The sequence below is a fragment of the Calidris pugnax genome, unplaced genomic scaffold, assembly GCF_001431845.1.
Source record: "Calidris pugnax isolate Ruff unplaced genomic scaffold, ASM143184v1 scaffold19, whole genome shotgun sequence".
Taxonomy (NCBI): domain Eukaryota; kingdom Metazoa; phylum Chordata; class Aves; order Charadriiformes; family Scolopacidae; genus Calidris; species Calidris pugnax.
Window position 1 is genome coordinate 4160750 of NW_015090775.1, and position 25407 is coordinate 4186156.

A 25407-nucleotide genomic window follows, 5' to 3' on the forward strand; every position below is an offset into this window, starting at 1 on the left:
TAGTTTGACATGAATTGATTCAGGTATGTCTTACAATCTCTGGTCTCTGATTAAGGAGGTAATTACCATGCTGTTTTCTGGCCTTATAATCTATGAATCACTTGTGCTATATAAATATTTATTTGAATACAAGCAATTTGGCATGCCCCTGCATACTTGCTAAGCACCTGAATCAAAGAGAAAGCAATATCTTGAGGTATAACAGAATCTAACCCTGAACACTTCTCAAAACACTGAAGGTGTATTTCTACTCGTGTTCTGAGCTCCTATTAAAGCACTAGTATGGAAGCCCTCAAGGTAATCTCATAGTAAACAGAGCTAGAGTCCACTCCTGATGAGGTATATTTGTGGCTTTTAGTGTTACAGAAAGTGTCTTCCGGTTAGTCAGTAAAATCTGTCTCCATGAATAATTCCTTCCATACAAATAAACAGATCGTATTTCAGGGCAGAAAGTGTCTTCTGGTTAGTCAGTAAAATCTGTCTCCATTAATAATTCCATACAAATAAACAGATCGTATTTCAGGTTTGTGCTTCAAATGCTGGAAAACCATTATGGAAGCAAGCATGGAACTCGAGTGCATATTTTCTTCATGGCAATGGATATTTTCTTCACATGGCAACGTCTTAAGAAAAGCTACATTTTCTTTTCTAAGACAAAATTAAACATTTCTATAAACTGTCAGAATTCCTGAGTGGCAGACAAAGGAAAGTTAGCTGAGTATTTTAGGCAGTAAAAGAAACACATTGACAGAATCACACCAGTGACACATGCAAGCAAGAGAAGTACATTTTATAGCCCTCTGAGATACTCAGTGTAAGGTGTTTATTCTTTTCATTTCTCTGAAAGGACACTGCCTTTGTGAAAGCAGTGAGGAAGACGACAGTCTGTTACTCAGACATCAATGTTTCCAAAAACAACAGGCTACATATGCAATAGCTGAGAGTTGTGTACCTTTTGGAAGTATTATTTCAGACACCCCACATGTTTATTTAAAAGATATGTCACGTGTACCTTTTGGAAGTATTTCAGGCACCCCACATGTTTATTTAAAAGATATGTCATAGAGCCTTATTCAAGATACTGAAGAATTTGAAGCTTATTCTTTAGCTGAGCGAAGCTCATTTTTTTTTTCAGCTTTGTCGCTGATAACAAGAATTAGTAGAACAAATAGTACTGCAGTGGCTCAGACCAGAAGTTCATCTAATAAATTGTCTTCTGTCTTACAGAGCCTAATAATGGACACTTACAGAAGTGTACAAATAAGCATATACTGAAAAAATTCTTCCTTACTACATCATCCCAATTTTTTTGAATTAAAGGTTTAGGAACCTCCTGAGCCAGAGGACATATTTGGATTACTGTATTCAACAGCCCCCGTGGACCTATCCTCCAGAAATGTGGCAAATCCATTCTTCACAATATGCCCTCCTATGGCAATTAAAAATCTCATTATTTTATAGGCTTCCATTAATATTTAACCTTAATCACCTTATTATTGAAAGCTCTTAGTGCATTTAACCTCGTTGTGCGTAGTAACCCCGTAAGAATGTTGATCATTTTGTTAACTGTCACTGCACATGTATTTTTAGGTACATTACTTTGACTTTTGTAACACTGAATTTAGTTTCCATTTTATTATCTCTTAGCTCAGCAGTGGACAAATCTTCTCTAGGTGTCCACAGTAAAGCTCTAATTTTGACAACCATGAATAATTATGAGTAATCAGTAAACACCATCATTAGCTCTTTCTTCCAGGTGATTCAGGAGTTTTGAATAGCACTTGACCTATATTCTCCACGTTATATTGAGTCCTAGTAGAGTTGTTAGGCCTGATTTTGCAACACAAAACCCACTTTTACTCTTCTATAAACTATCACAGATATTTCCTAGTACTTACCCTATAACTGTTTTTACTGGTTTACCTTGGAGAAAATTCAATTAGCTGTCTTACAGTGCTCAGGAAACACAGAGATTGTTTTACAGATGGATGTGGTATTTGCGACTTGCTACTCCTTTGGCACTGTAGCTGTTTTCAAGAACAGGTTAGGTACTAGAGAAAACAGCAATTTTGAGCTAGTTTAGAACAACTTCTAAGTATGTAAAATTTGAGAATGCTATCAGTATTACAGTGACTTTCACCCAGCATATCACAAACAAGGCCTTGCGTTCTTGGGATTGATTAACCTTCTGTTTTGAGTTTTTGCTCCAAAATTCGGTGATGTATGTGTACATGTACACGTGCTGTCTGTGTGACAGCCCACATGACTGTCTATATGCAGGTAATCGAAGTTTTCCATTATTACTGCTTTCTCTATTTGAAGTTTCTCAATCTGTTGTAGTCAATAGCATCTTAGTGAGCAGTTAAAAATACAACAAAAACAGAAGAAAAGAAGTACTGTTAGCAATTACAGTGATGTTCTCTGATGTGTCAAAGTCATATTGCTTCTGAGTGCAATTCCATTTCACTTCTTGAAAAATCTGTAAAGAAATAAATGTACCTCATTACAGTCCGGAAAAACATCAAATCAACCAAAAGGATATTTACTGAAAGATGGTAAATGAGCATTTACAGAAAGACTAGTGATGCTGAGAGATATCTTCATCCTGACAGTAAGAAAAAAAAGTTGGAAATAAAAGTGGCTGCATTTATATCCCCAAGAGGGGCAAGTCTGATGTGTAAACAAGTTTCTGTAATTGAGCCAGGAGAATTCCTGTCAGTTCTGTGTCACTAATGATAAGCTAATGTTCTTTGCACTTCTGTAGACTTTTCAGTTTTACGATTTAAAAGCAATTAAGTGATCTTGAGAATGCTTTTGCGAGATAAACACACATTATTATCTCTTTATTAGTGAGGGAGACGCTGAGGCACACGGTTTTTGATTTGTCACATAATAAACTGATTACCAGAACCAACAGTGAATCACCCACACATCCTCTGTTGCTAATATCGTACAAACTGACCCTAATAGCGTATATGGTGACAAATGCCTACCTGGAACATTAAAGTGATGGTCCCACAAGACTTGGGAGAAGAAAAAAGAAAAAGAAACAAAAGAGAAACAGAAGGAAATTATCAGCATTTTACTAGTTCTGCTTCACTTACAAGTCAAACCTAAGAATGGTGAGAAAAATATTTCACACACCACAACAGACTAGAAAAAAGAGACAATTCTCGCCACAGAGAGAAGACCAGGTCATTATCTCATTCATCATCTAAATAATTAATCATGAAATCTGAATCACTTCCCTCTCATCTCCACTGTTAATTCGTTTACCTCCAGATCCTGCCTCTCAGGGTCTTACACACTTTGCTTTGAGCAAACCTCGTGGCTGCCGGGCTGGCAGTTCCTCACAGGAGAGCACAACCTGCCCTTCTCTGGACAACCCCTGCTGAGGTCATTCACATGGTGCCTCCTTGCCCTGCTGAGAAACTAGTCTCCTGTCATGCCACAGGTGTCGTCTTTGGCTCCAGAGTTTCTGCCAGCGTTTACTACGTTTAAAACCAAACCAAACCAAAGGAGAGGACTTCTGAGGAAAGGGATCTGGGGGTCCTGGTCGATATTAAACTCTCCATGAGCCAGCAATGTGCCCTTGTGGGGCACAGTGGGATCCTGGGCTGCGTAGGGAAGAGTGTGGCCAGTGGGTGGAGGGAGGTCATTCTCCCCCTCTGCTCTGCACTGGGGAGGCCACAACTGGAATCCTGCCTCCAGTGCTGGGCTCCCCAGTTCAAGAGAGACAGGGAACTGCTGGAGAGAGTCCAGCGTAGGGCAACAAAGATGATGGAGGGATTGGAGCATCTCCCTGATGAGGAAAGGCTGAGAGAGCTGGGGCTCTTTAGCCTGGAGAAGAGAAGGCTGAGGGGAGACCTTATTCATGCTGACAAGTATCTAAAGGGTGGGTTAAGGGAGGATGGAGCCAGACTCTTCTCAGTGGTTCCCAGTGACAGGACGAGGGGCAATGGGCACAAGCTGGACCATGGGAAGTTCCATTCCAATCTGAGGAAGAACTTGTTTGGGGTGAGGGTGGCAGAGCCCTGGGACAGGCTGCCCAGGGAGGGTGTGGAGTCCCCTTCTCTGGAGATCTTCAAGCCCCGCCTGGATGCTCCTGAGTGATGTGCTCTGGGCAGCCCTGCTTTGGCAGGGGAGTTGGACTGGGTGGGCTCTGGAAAGTCCCTTCCAACTCCGACAATTCCCCGATTGATGCCGTGATGCCGTGAGGGGAGCCTGCCCCGGGCTCGCTGCCCGCCCGCAGCCTGCCGCTGCCTCGCTAGATGGCGCCGCTGCCCTCCGCGAAACATGGCGCCTCTCGCCCCGGCCGCCATCTCGGGCGGGAAGCCGCAGGCTGCCCCCGTGTCGCGATGGTGAGCCCACGGTGGCGGCTCCGCTGCTCGGCCGGTTTTACCAGCGCTCTGCTCTGATCGCCCCCATCTGCTCCCCGACCCTGACCCGTGAAAGGAAAGAGACCCGCGGCCCCACTGAGCCTGACTGGCCTCGTCAGCTCCCGTGGAGGCGGCGGGGGAGGCTTCCCCGCTCCCTGCAGGGCAGCCCGGCCGCGGTTCGAGTGTCGGGGGAGGCGAGAGCGAGCGCCGGGCGGGAGGAGTGCGGGCCGTGGAGCCCCCAGGCCGGGGCGCAGGGCGCTGTGCTCTGGGGAAGGCTGTTTACCTCAGCTCAGGGCTGCCATTAACGAGGTGCGGGGCAGCAGGCTGCTGTGGGTGACGGAGAGGCGTGGGGGCAGAAGAGGGGTTTTCACTGAATTTCACTGAATTTCACTGAATTTTAGAGTTGGAAGGGACCATAGAGATCATCTAGTCCAACTCCCCTGCTGAAGCAGGATTGCCTAGAGCTAGAGCATGTTACTCAGGACTGCATCCAGGCGGGTCTTGAAAATCTCCAAGGAAGGGGACTCCACACCCTCCCTGGGCAGCCTGTCCCAGGGCTCTGTCACCCTCACCGTGAAGAAGTTTCTCCTCATATTTGAGTGGAACCTCTTCTGTTCCAACTTGTGCCCGTTGCCCCTCGTCCTCTCAGTGGGAACCACTGAAAAGAGTCTGGCTCCCTCCTCCTTCAACCCTCCCTTGAGATACTTGTAGGCATTGATAAGGTCTCCCCTCAGCCTTCTCTTCTCCAGACTAAAGAGTCCCAGCTCTCTCAGTCTTTCTTCATAAGGGAGATGCTCCAATCCTTGAATCATGCAAAGTCTCCCTTCGCTTTGGGGCACGCTGGCTCTGTGAGGGTTGGCGTTGCCATATCGGGCAGCAGCGTGGCTGCCCGTGGGGCAGGGAGGATGGCCAAGTCGTGGAGTCAAGGCGGTGTTGAGGTTGGGAGGGAAATCGCTGGGTGGAGGCCCTGGCACTCAGCCGGGCTGTATCTTCAAGCCTAGAGACTCCACAAACTCTGGGCAGCCGGTGCCAGTCTTGGAGGCGCACACCAAATCTGAGCTCTTTTACTGTGCAGAAGATACATTCCCCGATGGTCTTTTCTCAGCCCAGTGGCCATCTAGAAGGCAGCCCAGGGTAGAGAGAACCCTTCCCCAAGGCACTCAGTTGCTTTGCGGTTCCAGGAGGTAGAAATAAAAGCTTAATTGTTAGCTGTGGCTGGTTGGATGAAGCCCAGTCCCTGGCTCATGGAGTGGGGGGATGCCGCGGCAGACCTGTCAGCTCAAGGTCTGTGTGATCTTGTAAGAAAAACATTTCTCTGTTTTGCAGCTTCTGCAAAAATGCCCAGAACCTCACTCGGCCAAAGTTCAGAATAATGTAAACCATGCAAATTCTGTTTCTATTAAAGAAGGAATCAAATCAGGAAGTTGAACAGTTTCCTCTAGATATATAGCAGCCCTGTGAACAAGGAATTACGAAGTTAGGAGCAGCTGGGGACTGGTGAAAGCCACTAGAGAAAAGTAATGCTCAGTTAGGGAAAAAAACATTTTTTTTCATTGTGCTTGTGAGCAAATGAACATAAAACTGTATCATTTATTTTAGTTCAAATAAACTTTCTCAGCCATAACAATTTGCAAAAGAATTTTAAGTATTTTACAAAAGTACTGAGATTATTATATCAAGAACTTACATTTAAATATCTTCTCCATATCCTCCAATATCTTCCAAAACTGTATAGGATACGTAGTCTTGGGAAATGGATTGAGTTTTCTGTAGAGAATCCTACAAATATATAACCATTTATGTAACTGCAGTAACTGTAGTAGCCCTTTAGGTAGCTATAGATTATGTCTCATTGACAGAATCTCTTGATACAGCATTCAGTGCAAAATTGTGATGTAATACTTTGATCATCTTCTAACATTTAAATTTGGAGTTTAATACTAAAATCACAACAGAGAAAGAAAATGAGGAAGAGAGAGAGTGCTTCTTACGAGAATGGCTCAAAGCTGTGCCGGGGGAGGTTTAGACTGGGCATTAGGAAGCATTTCTTTACCGAGAGGGTGGTCAAACACTGGAACTGGCTTCCTGGGGAGGTGGTCGATGTCCCGAGCCTGTCAGTGTTTAAGAGGCATTTGGACAATGCCAATCTTTTAACTTTTTGGTCAGCTGTGAATTGGTCAGGCATTTGGACTAGATAAACGTTGTAGTTCCCTTCCAACTGAAATCCTGTCCTATTCTATTCTATTCTATTCTATTCTATTCTATTCTATTCTATTCTATTCTATTCTATTCCATTCCATTCCATTCCATTCCATTCTTGAGAGAGGAAATAGCCTATATTTTGGTGGTTCTCACCACTGCCAGTAACATTGTAGTTCCCTTCCAACTGAAATCCTATCCTATCCAATCCTGTTCTATTCTATTCTATTCTGTTCTTTTCTATTCTGTTCTATTCTTGAGAGAGGAAATAGCCTGTATTTTGGTGGTTCTCACCACTGCCAGTAACTGGAAGCAGTTAGCTTCTAAAAGTTAATTTGTGCATGAGAACGGCGAGAAGCGAGTGGCCATTGTGGCTATTACAATATTTGAAAAAAAACAATTGTTGAGACAGAGTTTATAAAAATGGCCCTGATTTTCCTTAATTACAGAATCACAGAATTGTCTAGGTTGGAAGGGACCTTTAAAATCATCTAGTCCAACCATTAAAAAAAAAAAAACAAAACACACACACCAACACTAAACCATATTCCTGAGCACCATGTCAGTTCGTCTTTTGAATATCTCCTGGGATGGTGCCTCAACTACTCCCCTGGGAAGCCCATTCCAATGCCTGATAACTCTTTCAGTTAAGAAATCTTTCCTACTATCCAACCTGGACCTCCTGTAATACAACTTGAGGCCATTTCTTCTTGTCCCATTGCCTGTGACTTGGGAGAAGAGACTGACCCCTGCCTCTCTACACCCTCCTTTCAGGGAGTTGGAGAGAACAAGAAGGTCTCCCCTCAGCCTCCTCTTCTCTAGAACGAACACCCCCAGCTCCCTCAGCCTCTCCTCATAAGACTTATTCTCCAGACCCCTCACCAGCTTTGTTGCCCTACTCCCCATGCTGTTCCTGATACAGGCCAGGATGCTGGTGGCCTTCTTGGCCACCTGGGCACACTGCTGGCTCATGTTCAGCCTTTGGGAAATTAAATTAGGGAAAGTCTATGATTCTCTGATTTAGGGAAATTAAATTAGGGAAAGTATATGATTCTCTGATTTACTGGATTGACCTAAAGACTTACCATTTTGTTCTCTTTTCTCACTTTCCTTGCTCAGCTGAGTTGACATGGATGGTACCTCCCTCAGACTGCAACTGAGTGGCTTCCACATTTTACAAGTATCTGGAAGAAGAGGAGGTAAAGAAGACAAATTTTTTTGTTGGGATCAGTGGCATGAGAAAATGATACTGCCCACGTGTTGGCAGGCCAGGTTATCAGACATTTGGGAGTCTCTGAATAGCCAGTGCCAATTGCACAGCAAGAATCTAACTTACTCAATGAGCAGTCAGAGGGCACCCTGTTGTGTTCGGAGGCATGTTGTGAAGCACACTGCCTTCAAAAGTCTCCGCCAAACTCTTGCAACAATCTCATCTATAGAGCATGCATAAAAGGCGAAACAAAACCCAAAGATTCAGGGGAATAAAGTCATAGAGCGGGGGAAAAAGGAGGAGGATGTAAAGATGCAAAATTAGTTCATTTGAAAATAATTTATTAATCTGGTTCAAGTAATGAGCCATTTCTAATCACTTTTTAACCAGTGGAACAGGACATCATTTGAAACAATTAGGAGAATAATGCCACATCATTCCAAAATGTTTCATACATTGTATGAGAACAGTGTTGGGTGGAGTGGCTGAGATACGCAAGATGTTAATGTGTAGAGATCATTAAGTGATATTTAAGATTTATGTATGAGTAAAGCTATGATACTGTAAACATAAATGGAGCCAACAGAAGTAAATAATAAATTCAGTCCAGATTTAGCTGAACTAAAAATTGAAAAATCCTTAGTAAACAGAGATTATCAGCCTGATAACCAAAAATACTAGTCTTCTGTTCTAGTTTAGCATTAAGATCATGAAGAAAGTAGGAAATAGATGGGAGAAATATAAAGAGAATGCAGCCAGCATGGGTGCAGTGGTTTCATGGCAGTCTACACAGCAGAGGGAACTTTTAGCAGCAGCAGTCGGTATGAGGCTGAACAGGACTTTTATGCTCAGTTTCTCTTCCTCAGCTGTATGCATCAGTGATGGAGATGGAAGCAGCAGAGCCCTCATTTCTGATGCTCGGAACAACTTGACCTTCTCAAGGGTTCAGAGGTGTACCGTACACATCAGCTGCTGCTCAGGGAAACAGAATTGGGCACACTTTAAATGCAGAGATTGTATCAGGACTACAAGCAGACACACTTCACTGCTTGTAGACACACATCTCACCGGAGAGCTGCCGGGCAGAGAAGGACCTGGGGGGGTTGGTCGACTGTGGGCTGAACATGAGCCAGCAGTGTGCCCAGGTGGCCAAGAAGGCCACCAGCATCCTGGCCTGTATCAGGAACAGCGTGGCGAGTAGGGCCCGAGAGGTGATTGGCCCCCTGCACTCGGCCCTGATGAGGCATCCAATTGAGTGCTGTGTCCAGTTTTGGGCCCCCTACCATAAAAAAGACATTGAGGTGCTGGAGCGGGTCCAGAGAAGGGCGACAAAGATGGGGAGGGGTCTGGAGCACAAGTCTGATGAGGAGAGGCTGAGGGAGCTGGGGGTGTTCAGCCTGGAGAAGAGGAGGCTGAGGGGAGACCTTATTGCTCTCTACAACTCCCTGAAAGGAGGGTGTAGAGAGATGGGGGTCGGTCTCTTCTCTCAAGTCACAGGCGACAGGACGAGAGGAAATGGCCTCAAGTTGTGCCAGGGGAGGTTCAGGCTGGATATTAGGAAAAATTTTTTCACTGAAAGGGTTCTCAGGCATTGGAATGGGCTGCCCAGGGAGGTGGTTGAGGCCCCATCCCTGGAGGTGTTCAAAAGACGGGTTGATGTAGTGCTGGGAGGTATGGTTTAGTGATGGTGATGCTTCTTGTTTGTTGTGCAGGTGTCTATTTTTGTCAGGTTGACGGTTGGACAAGATGATCTTTAAGGTCCCTTCCAACCTAGAAGATTCTGTGATTCTGTGATTTCTCACCCATCCTGGCACTGGGATGGGAAGTGTTCATGAGAGTGCAAAGGCAGATGGTTGCCTTGAGAGTTTATTTTAGATGTAGTTCCTTTGTAGTTAGGATCAATGATTTGTGCTTTCATAGGAACTGTCAATGTTCTTAACGCTTTCTGAAGAAATGCTACCTGCTCCATTTCCATTCTGAATTAGTGTGAAAAATAAAATTAACAGAATTTTTTTTGATTTAACAGAAGCTTTGTTTCCAAAAGTAGTGTTTTGCAGGGGAAAAAAAAATCTATTGGAACTGGTTTTGCTAGATTTTAGATGTAGTTCCTTTGTAGTTAGGATCAATGATTTGTGCTTTCATAGGAACTGTCAATGTTCTTAACGCTTTCTGAAGAAATGCTACCTGCTCCATTTCCATTCTGAATTAGTGTGAAAAATAAAATTAACAGAATTTTTTTTGATTTAACAGAAGCTTTGTTTCCAAAAGTAGTGTTTTTCAAGCAGGGGAAAAAAAATCTATTGGAACTGGTTTTGCTAGCTGTTTTGTGAAATAGCCTGGAGGTATTGATGATAAATATAATCAACAAAAAACTGTGTGCTGTGCCAGATTGCGTATCAATTAAGAATTGGATTCTGCAGAACTCAGTTACTGGGAGATAATTGGTTTGGGCTTTCTCTGTGTCAGTGAGAGTCTGGAGGTTTTTATCAGTCTGCAGATGAAGTCTAGTCTCAGATGCATCCGTTTTTCTCTGCTGTCCACAATGAAGACCTTTGGGTGAGTAGTTTAGCCAGATACGTCTACATTTTAGATACCTACATTATGTGAGATGAATTCCATCCCCTTCAGGTGTCTTAGATAGCTGAACTTATAGGGATAGCTGAACATAAAGAGATTATGTTGTCATTGCAAAATATTAGGATGAAAAATAAGGAAAAGAGTATGTGAAAATGTGTCCAGAATTTTTCTTCCTGTGAGTGTTGAAACTAGCCTGAAACCATTTCCATAAATCTTGTTTGTCTTCTTAAGATACAGTAGGGTTATTTGTAGAAATGTGAAGATTACAAGTTTATTGTAGTAAGCAATTTAACACCTGGATTTGGCCTTTATGCTTTGTCCAAGCGTCAAGCTTTAAAATATGTAAGTAATGAAAAAACCCTTAGAGGTTTTCAGGGTACGCTTAACTTCTGTTTCCCTGTTGTTTAAAGTGTTTAAAATACTTGCAAGGCTGAAAAATATTTTTATATTTGTAAAGAATGAATATGCATGTTACAAATTTCATGCAATTCCTAAAGGGAATGTGTAAACCACGTGGCCCAGATCTGGTCCAGCCTGTTACATATAGCAGCTTATAAAGGTCAACACAGAGAAAAATAGGCCTGATACCTTCTAAAGGGTATAATAAACAGGTAGCAGAATTAATCAAAATTAGTGCATACATAATTAATGGGCAGTAGCAAGAAGATGAATTGTTTCATGATTCCTCTTGGGATCCATTGGTTGACAGATACCAGAAGGCTTGAGAGAGAGGACTGTTTTGTCCCGCTGGGTACTGTATTTATTGGCTCATGGCTCCCTGCGACACTATTGCAGGTTTTTCTCTTGCAAGGTAAATGCAACAAGGAAAGTTTACAGATAAAACCAGCCATGGCCAGCAGTGCTAGTCCTGTGGCCAACACTAAAATGTTGCATTCTGTCAGCAGTTCAGTACATTGTGCAGGAGTAATATCAGATACAAAATGTTCTAACACATGCAAAAGCAAACTGAGCACAGAAAACTGAAAAGATTAATTCTTGGAGAGCTGACTTCATAATTTTAAGACAAGTTAGTTGCAATTCCATAGATTCCCATGTTTTAACTCCAATATTTTGAACACATTACCGTGCAACTCCTCTGTGGCCACAGTTGAAAAATGAAACTTTCCTTTGGCTACAAGACTAAGGATTCTCTATTTCTATAACTGAATTATGTTTTTCTGTCACAAAATGATCACAGTCTGGTTACAGAGGAGTTTATGTGTCCTTCAGAAACTAATAATGAAAATCAGGCAGCATTTACTTATGAAAGTGAGAGGAAAAATCCTACGCAAATACACGTGTACACATCAGTATAAACACATTTGACAACAGTGCTGGCGTGTCTTCTTCACCCTGCAGCTAATTTAAACAGAGACATTCGTAATAAGCAGTGGTTTTCTTATCCTAAGCACTGAATCATAGAATCATAGAATCATTGAGGTTGGAAGAGACCGTTGGGATCATCGAGTCCAACCATCTGCCCTACTCTACAAAGTCCTCCCCTACACCATGTCCCTCCGTCCCCCATCTAAACGTCCCTTAAACACAGCCAGGGATGGTGACTCCACCCCCTCCCTGGGCAGCCTGTTCCAATGCCCGACCACTCTTTCAGTGAAAAATTCCTTCCTAATGTTCAGTCTAAACCTGCCCTGTTGGAGCTTGAAGCCGTTCCCTCTCGTTCTATTGTTAATTACCTGTGAGAAGAGACCAGCACCAACCTCTCTACAGTGTCCTTTCAAGTAGTTGTAGAGAGTGATGAGGTCTCCCCTCAGCCTCCTCTTCCTCATACTAAACAGCCCCATCCTCATACTAAACAGCCCCAAGTGGCAGCGGTTTTAGGTATACAGGGCTTTTTGAAGAGAAAAGAGAAAGATGCAGACTTGTGCATAAACACTGGGATTTGGAATTAAGCATTGACAGGGTTAAGGGTCTCCTCTACTCTGGGCAGTTTAACCAAGTGCAAGTCTCCAGTGTCTGAGCAGCGCTTGAGGTGTTGGCCAATGGCTTAGTCATATCCCTTATCAAGTCAAGAGAAGACAAACGCAGAGGAGTGGGAGAGTGTTCAGACACCTGGATCTCTGCCCCGCCGCCGTTCAGTTGTTTGAGACTCAGTGGATTGGGTGAGCCATCCTTGCTATGGCCGTGTGTCCCGGTTTGAGGTAAAACCGGATCAATTTTGTGTTCTGTAACTTTGCATTTTAGTTAGGCCTTTTCTAAGTCTCTGAAATTAACGGCATATTGTGGAGAAAACTGTTCCTTCTCAGAGTGATAAGGCCAATGTTTGTGCTACGTGCCAGGGAATGGTATGCAGAGAGGCCCTTGCTTATACTTATTGCTATAACAAACAAGGTCAGCCAATTTTCGTTACTTGCCCCTTAGAGGGTTGGAAACGGAAAAAACGTAGAGGGGTCACATCTGTGGGGAGGAACGGGCAAGACAGGTGACCCAAACCTGACCAACAGGGGTATTCCATCCCATCTGCCCCATGCTCAGTATAAAAGCTGAGGGATCAAAGGGTCAACTCTCTTCCTGCAATGGCTGATGTCCGAAGAGGACCCTGTCTGTTCATCTGCCTTTGATCCCCATGTGTTCCTGACTCCAGAGCTGGAATCCTGCTCCTGTCCATCACCGAGTCCAGTCTGGGACTTCCCCAGTGCCTGCTGGTGACGGGACTGTCATCCTGGGAGCTTGATACGGTTTTGTATATGTGTTGTATCTATTTCATTATTTTCTTCTCTTTTATTTTTAATATTATTTTTGATTAAAGTAGTTTAGTTAATTCTAAACTTTTCAATCTCCTTATCTCTTCCTCTCCTCTTTCAGGGGGGGGGGGGAAAGGGCCATCTGTTGGTTTGGTTGCGGTGATTTCGGCTGAAACCACGACACTGTGCTGTCCCACGGTGAGGGTGGCAGTGCCTGGCTGACGCCAGCAGGTCTGCCCAGGGCTGTGGCTGTCCTCTCAGCCCTTTCCCCAGCTAGGAGCACCCCTGCACTGGCTGGCTCTGCCCTCACCTATTGCCACTGCTGTTGTCACCGCAGCGCTCTCTCTCTTTCTGCAAGAGGCGCTTTGGATCAGCCTTTGCAGTCTCTTGCAGGATTCTCCTTGTGTGACACTTACTTGGTGGGACGAAACAGGGAAAAGGACTTCACTGAGAGGTTCAAATGAGCAATTTATTTGGACTTCACTCACAGGTCCAATACGTCACTTTTGCAGGTTCTATGTGTACAAGGTGATTACACTATTGCAATTTAAAAGCAATTCGCGGAATACACTATTGTGGCCTACAAATGATCCCAACCAGTAACAACACAACCCACAAGCGTGCTAGATATGAATACCTTAAAAGTGTGCACCAATCACAATCCTAATAGCATGCCATATACCATCCCTATGTTTCTTAGTCACTTCCCCTCTCTCTCGGGTATGGTTGCTCAATCCCTGGGAAGTTACCCTGTACAGCGTCCTGGACAAGGGGGGGATGAATCTCCTACAGGCCAGCTGTATCCTTGGAAGATTCCCCATTTTTCTCCCCAAACCTTGCGGTTTGTATTTCCTGATTCTATGGGGGTGCAAGATTATGCCTGAGTGGATTACCCTATCTGGGATATTTACTTCTGGTGGTGTGATAGCTAAGTCTCTTTTGCCAATTTTGTGATGTTCTAGCACTCAAAGTCACGGGAATAGTGGTGGGATGGGACTCAGGGCGTTTTGTTTGTTAATGGAGCTAAGGCTCCAGTTGGTTTGAGCTGGGCTGAGCCATTTTGCAGCTCCCCCCAAGTTATCTCTGCAAAGAGGAGGCAAGGTGGAGATGGAGCTGAGTTGGATGACAACTCCCTGCATCTCACCTATTTGTGCTCTGAAACCAGTTTGGCTGGGTGCTCCCATACACTTGCCTCCTATAACACATAAGGTATGCTGCCGTATAACACATAAGGTGTGCTGCTCTGGCATGATGTTCAGTCTAACTACAAAATAACTGTCCATAAAAATGTATGTCAAAAGATGCTCATATGGTATCACAGATAGCTGGCATGCAGAGCAGGCTGGGGGGAGCACCACACCGTACTTCCCACATGGTGATACCAGCCAACCACCTCCTCTGGAGGTCCTAGGCTGTGCTGAATTTGGTGACCAGAATACCTCTGTTGTGAGCTCCCAATTTTTACAATTGCCTGTAAAAATTGCCTCTCTTCTGTTGTATTTTGCCTTTTTTCCTTTTGGGAAAGGTAATTTTAATTTATCAGATTCACTAAGCTGGGCACAGATGTGGTAGGATCCAGCAGCCTGTACTCTTTGTAAGTATAGAGCAGGAATAGAGCAGGAATAGCACTTCCACTATTTACTCATCCAAAAGGAAAGCATATCCACGTATTCCCAGATTTCTGTAGCACATACCAGGAAACAACTTTATCTCTAGTCATCTCCATGGGAAGCAGGTGGTGTTTTTCTCATTTGCACGGTTTTGTGCAAAGTTCTCTCAGCTATTTCCTATTTCCTCCTGAAAATAGCAGTGACTGTTTGTTTATCACAGGAGCTGGTATTACAGGACTTACTATAGTAACTTATGGAATTTTTTTTTATCTGAGGGCTTTTATCTCTGGCCATTACAAAGTGTTCAAAGGACATTAATTGTAAAATCTACTTTTGGTTTACTTAAATTTTAACTCTATTTTAAAGAACATATAGGTTTTTTTTGTTGCTGTTTGTTTTCTTTTACCAGGTCTCTTGGTTAAGTAATAACGTCACACAGATGTACCAGAGAGGGGAGAGCCGTACAATCTTTAGGCATCTTTCTATATAAGTGAATACCTTAAACTTCTTAGCCAAAGCTGTAGAATGATGTGTGTCTGTCCAGCAAAGGAGTGCAGGGGTAAAAAATTGAAAGCTCGGGAGGAAACATGTTAGCAGTGGTGCCCCATGTTTTAAGGTAGCCTTTGATAAAACAACTGAAGTAGGTGTTCCTAAAGGAAGGGAGTACTTCCATTCGAAGTAGCTATCAAAAACATTTTTACATAGGAGCTGTTATTGTTTACTGGATGTGTAGAGGAAAGGTAAATAATAAAAGCAATACAAGTGCGTTCTTACGTTCCTCACGCGTAGGCACAGATGTCCTGGTGTAGAAACCTATTCCTATAACACATAAGGTATGCTGCTCTGGCACGATGTTCAGTCTAACTACAAAATAACTACATAAAAATGTATGTCAAAAGATGTTCATATGGTATCACAGATAGCTGGCATGCAGAGCAGGCTGGGGGGAGCACCACACCGTACTTCCCACATGGTGATACCAGCCAACCACCTCCTCTGGAGGTCCTAGGCTGTGCTGAATTTGGTGACCAGAATACCTCTGTTGTGAGCTCCCAATTTTTACAATTGCCTGTAAAAATTGCCTCTCTTCTGTTGTATTTTGCCTTTTTTCCTTTTGGGAAAGGTAATTTTAATTTATCAGATTCACTAAGCTGGGCACAGATGTGGTAGGATCCAGCAGCCTGTACTCTTTGTAAGTATAGAGCAGGAATAGAGCAGGAATAGCACTTCCACTATTTACTCATCCAAAAGGAAAGCATATCCACGTATTCCCAGATTTCTGTAGCACATACCAGGAAACAACTTTATCTCTAGTCATCTCCATGGGAAGCAGGTGGTGTTTTTCTCATTTGCACGGTTTTGTGCAAAGTTCTCTCAGCTATTTCCTATTTCCTCCTGAAAATAGCAGTGACTGTTTGTTTATCACAGGAGCTGGTATTACAGGACTTACTATAGTAACTTATGGAATTTTTTTTTATCTGAGGGCTTTTATCTCTGGCCATTACAAAGTGTTCAAAGGACATTAATTGTAAAATCTACTTTTGGTTTACTTGAATTTTAACTCTGTTTAAAGAACATATAGGGTTTTTTTGTTGCTGTTTATTTTCTTTTACCAGGTCTCTTGGTTAAGTAATAACGTCACACAGATGTACCAGAGAGGGGAGAGCCGTACAATCTTTAGGCATCTTTCTATATAAGTGAATACCTTAAACTTCTTAGCCAAAGCTGTAGAATGATGTGTGTCTGTCCAGCAAAGGAGTGCAGGGGTAAAAAATTGAAAGCTCGGGAGGAAACATGTTAGCAGTGGTGCCCCATGTTTTAAGGTAGCCTTTGATAAAACAACTGAAGTAGGTGTTCCTAAAGGAAGGGAGTACTTCCATTCGAAGTAACTATCAAAAACATTTTTACATAGGAGCCGTTATTGTTTACTGGATGTGTAGAGAAAAGGTAAATAATAAAAGTAATACAAGTGCGTTCTCACGTTCCTCATGCGTAGGCACAGATGTCCTGGTGTAGAAACCTATTCTGCTTATTCCACATACTGTCTTCTTTTTAAAAGAGGTCTTTAACATGGCGTTGTCTTTTTGTCAGTCAGAGACGTTAAGCATAGGGAGAGGGTAAGAAATCCTGAATACAGTTCTCACAGAAGTGCCAAAGAGAGAATCTGTTTCCCATTACAGGTGTTTGGTAGCAGCTCTGCCCTGCTCCTCTGCGTGCTCTTCACTGGGGCTGGGCAGTGCCAGGTGCCCTCCTGTGACTTGGATAAAGGTGTTTTCATAATGCAGGAGGGATGATGTGTGTCTTAAAATGCACAGAATGGTAAGCTGCCGGCCTGAGGCAAACTCTGCTCTTGTGCACAATTGAAGAAAAGCTGAAAGGGGATCTAAGGCAGTAGATTATCAAATGAAATTATAACATAAAAATTGAATTATAACATAAAAATTTATTTTCAAAAAGTACATCGGTGATTTTATTTCTCTAAACTGGAGAGTTATATAAAGCAGTATAAAACACCCATTTATTATACATGCTTGGACTTAAAAAGGGGCATCTCTGCATACTGAAAGCATCATTACTGAAATAAAACCCAGTGTAAAGATCACCTACTGTTGCATTTTTGTTATTAATTTGAACCTGGCAGAAAAATGTTGGTCTATGCAGAATAATAAAAAAGTGCAAGGCTGTAGGAAGGGGCGTAAATATTCCCCAAATTCAGACTAGAAGTAGGAATAAAGGAGTCTCTTCAATTTTTTTCCACCTTTCCATCTATTTTCTGGTAAGGAAATAATATTTAATTTGCAGATACAGGTATTATAACAGGTTTTACATGAAAAAAAGATAGTATCATAAACTGTGAAACTGAAAATCAGAAATGACCGGTGTTTCCCATCATAGTCTAGGTAACACTGAAGTAATACAAGCAGGAAAAAAAATAATGTAAAGATATGAGCAATGATTTCCCCTGTGTGCAAAAAAAGAGAATTTCTACATTGAGTTTAATAAAGTAATTTCACAGAGTAAATATCTGTGAGAGTTTTCCCATAACAACTCTGGACCCAGCTTTTCAGCCGTGCTCATTGATGTGAAAAATATATGTGTAGTCCCCAAACTAAATGAAAGAAACTGTAAAACTTCATGGGGAGTTTTGAAGGGAGCATATAAGTGTGTGTATTTATATAAATCTATAAACTTCATTCTTGTGACAAGAGGAGGCGATTATCTGGGTAGGAAAATGTGAAGCTGGCATAAGATTTCACTGATTCATAGGCTGGTTTTTGGTAGTTGGAATATGCAGGCATTTTGTTAGACTACATGTCAGTACGTGCATCTTTTTCTTGGATGTCCACAGTTGCTTCTGATCCAGTCATTCTGGCTGAAACATGTAGCAGGTTTTGTCTTTTCCTCCTCAAGTAGAAATAAATTATTATTCCGGCTCCAACTATAGAAAGGGCTAGAAGAACAAGCAGCCAAATGATGCCGGCGGAAAGTACCTCCTCCATTTTCCCTTCTGGAAGTGAATGGAATGGAATCAACAGTTTTGCTCTTAGGAGGTTTTGAGAATCTTTAACCAGAAGTCAGACAAATGCAACATGCACGTAGATTTTTAGTGCAACAAGTGATTTTGTTATTTTTCTTACTAACAAGACATAATTAAATCTGATTAAAAACCAATTTACTTCCTATATCTAGATACAGATATATTTCTATACCTAGATACAGACGAAGTTTATGGACTTTTAATTTTTAAATACTCTCAAAATTAATACCTAGAAGCTATGTAATTATACTCTTGCATTCGAGCATCTTCTTATAATTCTACTTAAAAGGAAGTCTGCTTACCTGTATTTTCTGTTGTCATCTCTGTGTTTTCAGGCACTTTTGAAAGGAAAAGAAAATGTTTATTCTGAATGCTTTAAAAACAACTGAGGCATTTTAAACTTCCTGAGTACAGATGCGCCTGACAATTCCCCTTAAATCCAACTTGTTGGTGGCAATTGTCCTTCCAGAGGGATGGAGCTAAGCATATGTAAACCTCTAGTAGGATGATCAGCTCTTTCCTTCCAAGAGCATCTGACTTCCTCGGCAGAGATACCCAACAAGACATGAACTTAAAGTCAGATTTCTGTTATTTCTCAAGGTGTTTTCAAATATGTTAATTTCTGAGAAACAGCCCACAGGAGCCTTAATCATTTTAAGCTGTTTTCTGAAACAAAAAAAATCCTGAATGGAGATCTTGAGTGATAGAGATGTATTGTGAGTGTTTTATTTGAGCTGAAAAGGATTTTCTGTGAGTTTAGCCCCTTCTGTCAGAGGCAACCATTCCACGTGGATGTGGTTCCTATGGTAGTTGCACTTCCTAAACTTAGGATATAAGGGAAAAGTGAACAGAAATACGAAGCTTAACCAAACGAAATGTCCGTATTCTGCATCAGTTTCATCAGTTGATAACTGAACTCATGCATTGTCATGCAGATGATAATTTTGCTGTGAGGATAGTACCAGCATTTTATTAAACATGATTCTATCATACTGTAGATAAAGACTCCCACAAGAATGTATGTTATCATATTCATCTAATCTATCAGCTCATTGCCGGGAGAGTAATGAAAGAAATCACCAGTTCCGGCCTTCCTACAAGACAGAGTTTTCATTGGACTCATCAGAACGAGTGTTTTTTGAGAAATTTTCACCTGAAATTTAGCTGAAAAAATAAGCTTTTCAGCTTATATTATGTGATATTTGAGGGGAAATTCTACTAAAAACAGGCTTTTTATTAAAAGTGAATGGTCTTTGACCATTCTTTTGCTTAAACATCTGAAGCATTCATGATGGTTGCATGGGAGTGATGGTGATTTTACAGGACTTCTGTAACCTCCTGAGGAGGCAGTTGGAAGCCATCATTATTTAGTCAGCTGAATCCTGCTGTTAGGGTCTATTGGTTTAGTATGAGGAAGAGGAGGCTGAGGGGAGACCTCATCACTCTCTACAACTTCGTGAAAGGACACTGTAGAGAGGTTGGTGCTGGTCTCTTCTCACAGGTAATTAGTGACAGAACGAGAGGGAACGGCTTCAAGCTCCAACAGGGGAGGTTTAGATTGAACATTAGGAAGGAATTTTTCACCGAAAGAGCGGTCGGGCATTGGAACAGGCTGCCCAGGGAGGGGGTGGAGTCACCATCCCTGGATGTGTTTAAGGGCCGTTTAGATGCAGTGCTGAGGGACATGGTGTAGGGGAGGACTTTGTAGAGTAGGGGAGATGGTTGGACTCGATGATCCCAAGGGTCTCTTCCAACCTGAATGATTCTATGATTCTATGATTCTATGAACCTGTCATGTTTTGCATTTTTTACGTTATACAATGAAAAGACATTAGCAGGCATTGTCAACTTTAATGTATTAGAAATATTACTTACTCTTTGCTTTTTTACAGATATATCCTTTTTTGAAAGAGCAGACATTGGTGTTCCAGTAGCCAGACAATGCAAATACTTCTCCACAGTCTTTATACCTTGCGTTTGAAGGTTCTCCCATTTCCCAGTAGACAAAATCCGTTGCAGATTTGTCTGTCCATACCCACTGTCCTAATATTTAAAATGAGCATATATGTATTAAATACCTAGGGTTAGGCAAAGAAATAAGTTGTGAATGGGGAAAACAAACAACGATACAAATAGGTAGTTAAAAGTTTCAGTTAAATTTGTAAGCATATGCAAGCATGCTTTGAAATAAACTTTGCCATTTTTTTATATACATGGTACTTTCAAGTATACAAAGTTGCTTTCTTTTTAATATATCATCATTTTGTAGGATTTGATATTGTATGATTAAATGTTGAAGATATTACCTCCGTCATTTTTCTTTAGTCCTATCCAAAAGTTTGGTGATTTTCCATGGAGTATCTTAATGGTGTCTGACAGAAAGTGTGTTTCAGTATAGTCTCCTACTGATACCAAATCAGCACCTGAAAAAATATTAATGAACACATCACAATGGCTCATTTTCTTACAGCTTAGGTCAATAACCACATAAAAGACATGCAAAAAAATATAAAAGACACTGATTCTTGCACGTAATATTCACTAATCTCATTGTGACTATTATAGCGCTGTGTTATATTTTGAGTATAACTGTGAGCTGTATGGATGCAAATCAACAGGAGTACATGGATTTTTGTTTAGTCTTTGGTATTTTAGAGAAGAAGAATTGCTCTTCTGCAATACTTGTTGGTCAGGTCCAACCACACCCCAGAATGTGGCTCAAGTAGGCTGCAAGTGGTACGTACAATGTCATCAGCACCGTGCCTCTTGGCACCACAGCTCTGTCACCCACCAGTGGCTGGGCAGCATTTTTGGCAGTGCCTGATGCTAGGTACTGCAAGGGTAGATAGGATGATCCAGAAGACATCCAGAAGTTGACTGTATGCCTTGACGTTACAAATGCACAAAGCTGTGTCATCAGGACCACCCGCCTGGCCTGGCATGTAGGCAAAAGTGTAGGAGTTTAGAATATGGACCAATGTCCAAATGTGGCCTTTTATTCTGGTTATTAGTGTAGTGTTTACCTTTTCTAATAATTATGTGATTTGACTTTCTACAAAACCCTTTCAGGAATTCTGTTGTCACACAGCTGTAAAGACAAATGCCTTTGCAAAGCTACTTTTTCTGTTTACTTGGTCATATTTCAATGTTTTCATACATACATACAAGGAAGCGCTGCTAGAAATCCCTGTATTCTTTTGTAATGTACATACAAGGAAGTGCTGCTAGAAATCCCTGTATTCTTTTGTAATTAGAAGACTATCAATCACTGAGACAGATAGTGCTAATATATAAGATGTTTCCTGTCTCAGTCACACTGAAATACATGCTGAATAACAAAGACAACTTTCCCCTGAGTTTGTATCTCCTAGTTTACAACGCGTGTGGATTCCTTCTTGTTTGGGGAAGGGAAGGCTAAGCCTGCAATCTCTGCCTCAGTGGGACTATAAAAGTGTCTCTCTCCATACCCAGTTACTGACTTCCATAAAACTAGTAGGAATTTCATATTTTGGAGACATTCATATTTCACCTGGTATTTGAGATAATCAAGTGCCTTTGTCTCTAACAACGTTTACTTTTATTGTGAAAAGCATGCTCAGAAAAGCAGGCTAAAAAGCATCAAGTTTGAAGGTTTAAAGTAATTTAATATTTGCTTAACAATATCACACATTATTTTGTGTGGTTAAGTACATCCTCAATCTTTTAAAACAAAACACTCACCTAGTCGGGCACATTCCTGGTGGGCTTGAGACCAGGTTCTTTTCCTTGAGGCATCAAAGTAGTAGCAGTGGCCGTGGAAAGGTATCCATGATTCGTGTCCTCTTGATTCAGGGCATTTCCCAGGAAGTTGTGGGGGCTCAGTAGGAGCCATTACTGATAAGAGATCAGGTAGTTGGATTTGTTATTTTATAAAATTTGGTTTTTCCTGTCATTCTATTCAAACAAACTAAACAGACTATATTGTCTGTCACCATAGAAGAAATGAAGCATGTTCTAAAAAGAGCTTGAATATGCGGTTGATTTTGTGTTTGAGAGCATATTTTGCTTCATATTCATTTAGCAAGGTGATTAGGAAGGTGCATTAGTCTATCAGAAGTATAGATTCTATCTAATGATTATTTTTGTAATTACTGTAGTCAATAAAATATCCAGCTGGTTTTCTGGCATAAACGTCCGCCTAATTAGTTAAAACTGCTATTTTTAAAATGTACTCTGACACTTCAGTCCCATTTTTTGACAGGATCAAAACGTTATAGCAGAAACTGTGATTGTGAATGAAAGTGTTGGTATAACTAAACGTGGCTTGCAGGAGTTTTTATTAAACTACATCCTGATTCCATGGTGATTGATATAATAGGAAGATTTTGGATGATAAGATAAATGCAGATGGAATGAAAATTAAATGTTCTGCCAAATTACATTTTCTTCCTGTGAGTCTTCCACAGTCTATTTCTTTCCCTATTAAGGAACATTCAGATCTCAAATTAGATTCCAGAGTATTAAAGTGGAAAAGACATTATATATCAAATCTGAGGACTTTTGTCAAATTACAGCATTTTTGAATGTAATTTGGTATGCAATTTTAAATTTTACAATGATTCAAGATCTTCCATAATGTTGACAAAAAAGATAATATAGCTAAATTGTGAAATCATATTTATATTTATTTTCATGGAAATTAAAGAAGCTTGTGCTTGGAAGTCTCCTCAAGGGGTTATTTACTTCATCCTTGTGCTCACAGGTGACATGAAGTTGATACGTAATGATATAATTTCTAACAGATGTTTGTCCTGTCTGTTCTTAGCAAGCTGTAGTGATAGAGAGTCCCTGACCTGTCTGAAGTATTTAGTAAAGGCTTCTGTACTGATAAAATTAGAAGGTTTTCCTTGCCGTATTTAGGTCTAGTTATTCTTTTCCAACTCCTGTCAGACATTAGGGAAGCATTTAATTTCATTCCTTAGGGCTTGTTTTTAATATTTAAAATTCATAATCTGGCTTCTTTAAGTCTTTTGTTTCTTAGTATTTTGTCCAACTCCAATTATAATTTTTCTTTTTAATTCTTGCTTTCTGGCCATCTGAAAACCCAGGATGACTGAGAGTCTTTTCAAAATTTGGTTCCCCAAACTGGGTACAGAATTTCATCTGATGCCTAATCAAAACAGATGTCACAGCAAGTTAATGACTTTTCCTATTAGAATGAATAGTTAAGAAATTAATGAGTATTTAGTCCTTTGTTTCTTAGGCTTTTGGTAATTATTATTATGAAGTAATTTACTTCTGGGAAGAACTCATGTCAGTATTTTGAGCTACTTACTTAGCCAGTCGTGTCTTCCTGTATACTAGTGTATAATTACTTTTCCAGTGGTATATTATATTTAGCCCAGTTGATAAATCTACATACCCTCTAATTAAAACACTTGTATTCAATTGCTTACCCTTTGATTTTTTACAGACAGAAAAGAGTTTTTCCTTGCAAGAAGCTGTCTTCCAGGTGCCATCAGTGTCTAGGTAGACACATGCTAGTGTCTGGCTTGGTTCCCCGCTGGACCACTTGCTGTAAACTAATCTCCATCTGTCAATCCATTGATACTTGCCATTGGTCTGGAAACAAAATCAATACGGTCATTTCAAGGTTTCTGAGAGTGATGTAGCTACTACACAGGATCCTCAAGAGGACTGTCATGTAACCAGTATGGAATCCTACGCTTACTCTTGTCCCCTTTTTGTACTTGTAAGTACTAACTGAGCCAGCAACGTGCCCTTGTGGCCAAGAGGCCAATGGGATCCTGGGCTGCGTAGGGAAGAGTGTGGCCAGTGGGTGGAGGGAGGTCATTCTCCCCCTCTGCTCTGCACTGGGGAGGCCACAACTGGAATCCTGCGTCCAGTGCTGGGCTCCCCAGTTCAAGAGAGACAGGGAACTGCTGGAGAGAGTCCAGTGTAGGGCAACAGAGATGATGGAGGGATTGGAGCATCTCCCTGATGAGGAAAGGCTGAGAGAGCTGGGGCTCCTTAGCCTGGAGAAGGCTGAGGGGAGACCTTATCAATATTTCCAAGTATCTACAGGGTGGGTTGAAGGAGGATGGAGCCGGACTCTTCTCAGTGGTTCCCAGTGAGAGGACGAGGGGCAACGGGCACAAGTTGGACCATGGGAAGTTCCACTCCAATCTGAGGAAGAACTTGTTTGGGGTGAGGGTGGCAGAGCCCTGGGACAGGCTGCCCAGGGAGGGTGTGGAGTCCCCTTCTCTGGAGATCTTCAAGCCCCGCCTGGATGCTCCTGAGTGATGTGCTCTGGGCAGCCCTGCTTTGGCAGGGGAGTTGGGCTGGATGGGCTCTAGAAGGTCCCTTCCAACTCCAACAATTCTGTGATTCCGTGATAACTGCGACAAAATGTACAGTGTCTGTTATCCACAAATGTGAATGCAGAATTATATTTTTCTGCTCTCCAAAAAGTATCTAACATCAATTCAGAGCATTTTTCAAGCACTGGGAAATGGAAGGGAAAAAAGGAAGAGGGCATGAGAGAAGGCATCAAACTGGGAGTCAGATAAGACATCATGCTGGTACGACCACCCAAAGGTCTGCGTGGAAAATGGGAGTGTGGGTGGGAGTGTTCTTATAAAGTAGTGCTGATTGCCGTGCTTTTGTTGTAGTTATGACTGTGAATCATAGGGAAAAGTGCAGCATGTCAAAACACACCTACCATCCAAATGTTCGCTCTCCCCTGTCATGCCACAACTGTAGACATCTCAAATATATTCTGACTTCTAATGGGAGTACCATTACGAATTGCATTTTCAAATGAAAAAAACATATCAGTTGGTCAATATGTACCATATCATATAGCATTCAGCTTCCTATAACCAATTTATACCCTTTTTTCTGTTCACAGCTATTTATTAAAATGCTATGTAATTTTGCTATTGCAACCATAAAAAAGATTATGCTAGTAGAATGTGTGAGCATAAACACACATGTAAAAAACATTTCTTTGCAGGTCTCAGATGTGCAACTCGAGATACAGTGTCACTGATCACTGAGGTACGTAAGCGCATGGCAGGATGGACATTACTCCTGGAATATCTTTTGTACTAAAATAAACTCAGAATGTGGGAGATTTTACAATTTATATTCAATGCCCTTTAAATGACTCCAAATAATAGACAGCATTGCTATATACTGGTATGGAGGAGCC

At 41.7% G+C, this 25407-nt stretch overlaps 1 protein-coding gene across 3 annotated transcripts in view; it reads right to left on the reverse strand.

The window, feature by feature from the left end:
• Positions 1–17143: 17143 nt before the first annotated feature.
• Positions 17144–25407, reverse strand: part of LOC106890310 (macrophage mannose receptor 1-like) — a 35650-nt gene continuing 27386 nt past the window's right edge. For 2 of the 3 annotated variants that reach the window (XM_014946060.1, XM_014946052.1), the window contains exons 25-30: positions 23651–23816; positions 21936–22088; positions 20522–20638; positions 20091–20258; positions 18518–18553; positions 17144–18185 (exon numbers count right to left, since the gene is read on the reverse strand). In XM_014946060.1, the coding sequence (XP_014801546.1) occupies positions 17986–18185; positions 18518–18553; positions 20091–20258; positions 20522–20638; positions 21936–22088; positions 23651–23816 (840 nt within the window). In that variant the 3' untranslated portion in view covers positions 17144–17985. Of the gene's footprint in view, positions 18186–18517; positions 18554–18653; positions 18882–20090; positions 20259–20521; positions 20639–21935; positions 22089–23650; positions 23817–25407 lie in introns of those variants that run through there. The other variant, XM_014946068.1, reaches the window with a different exon arrangement.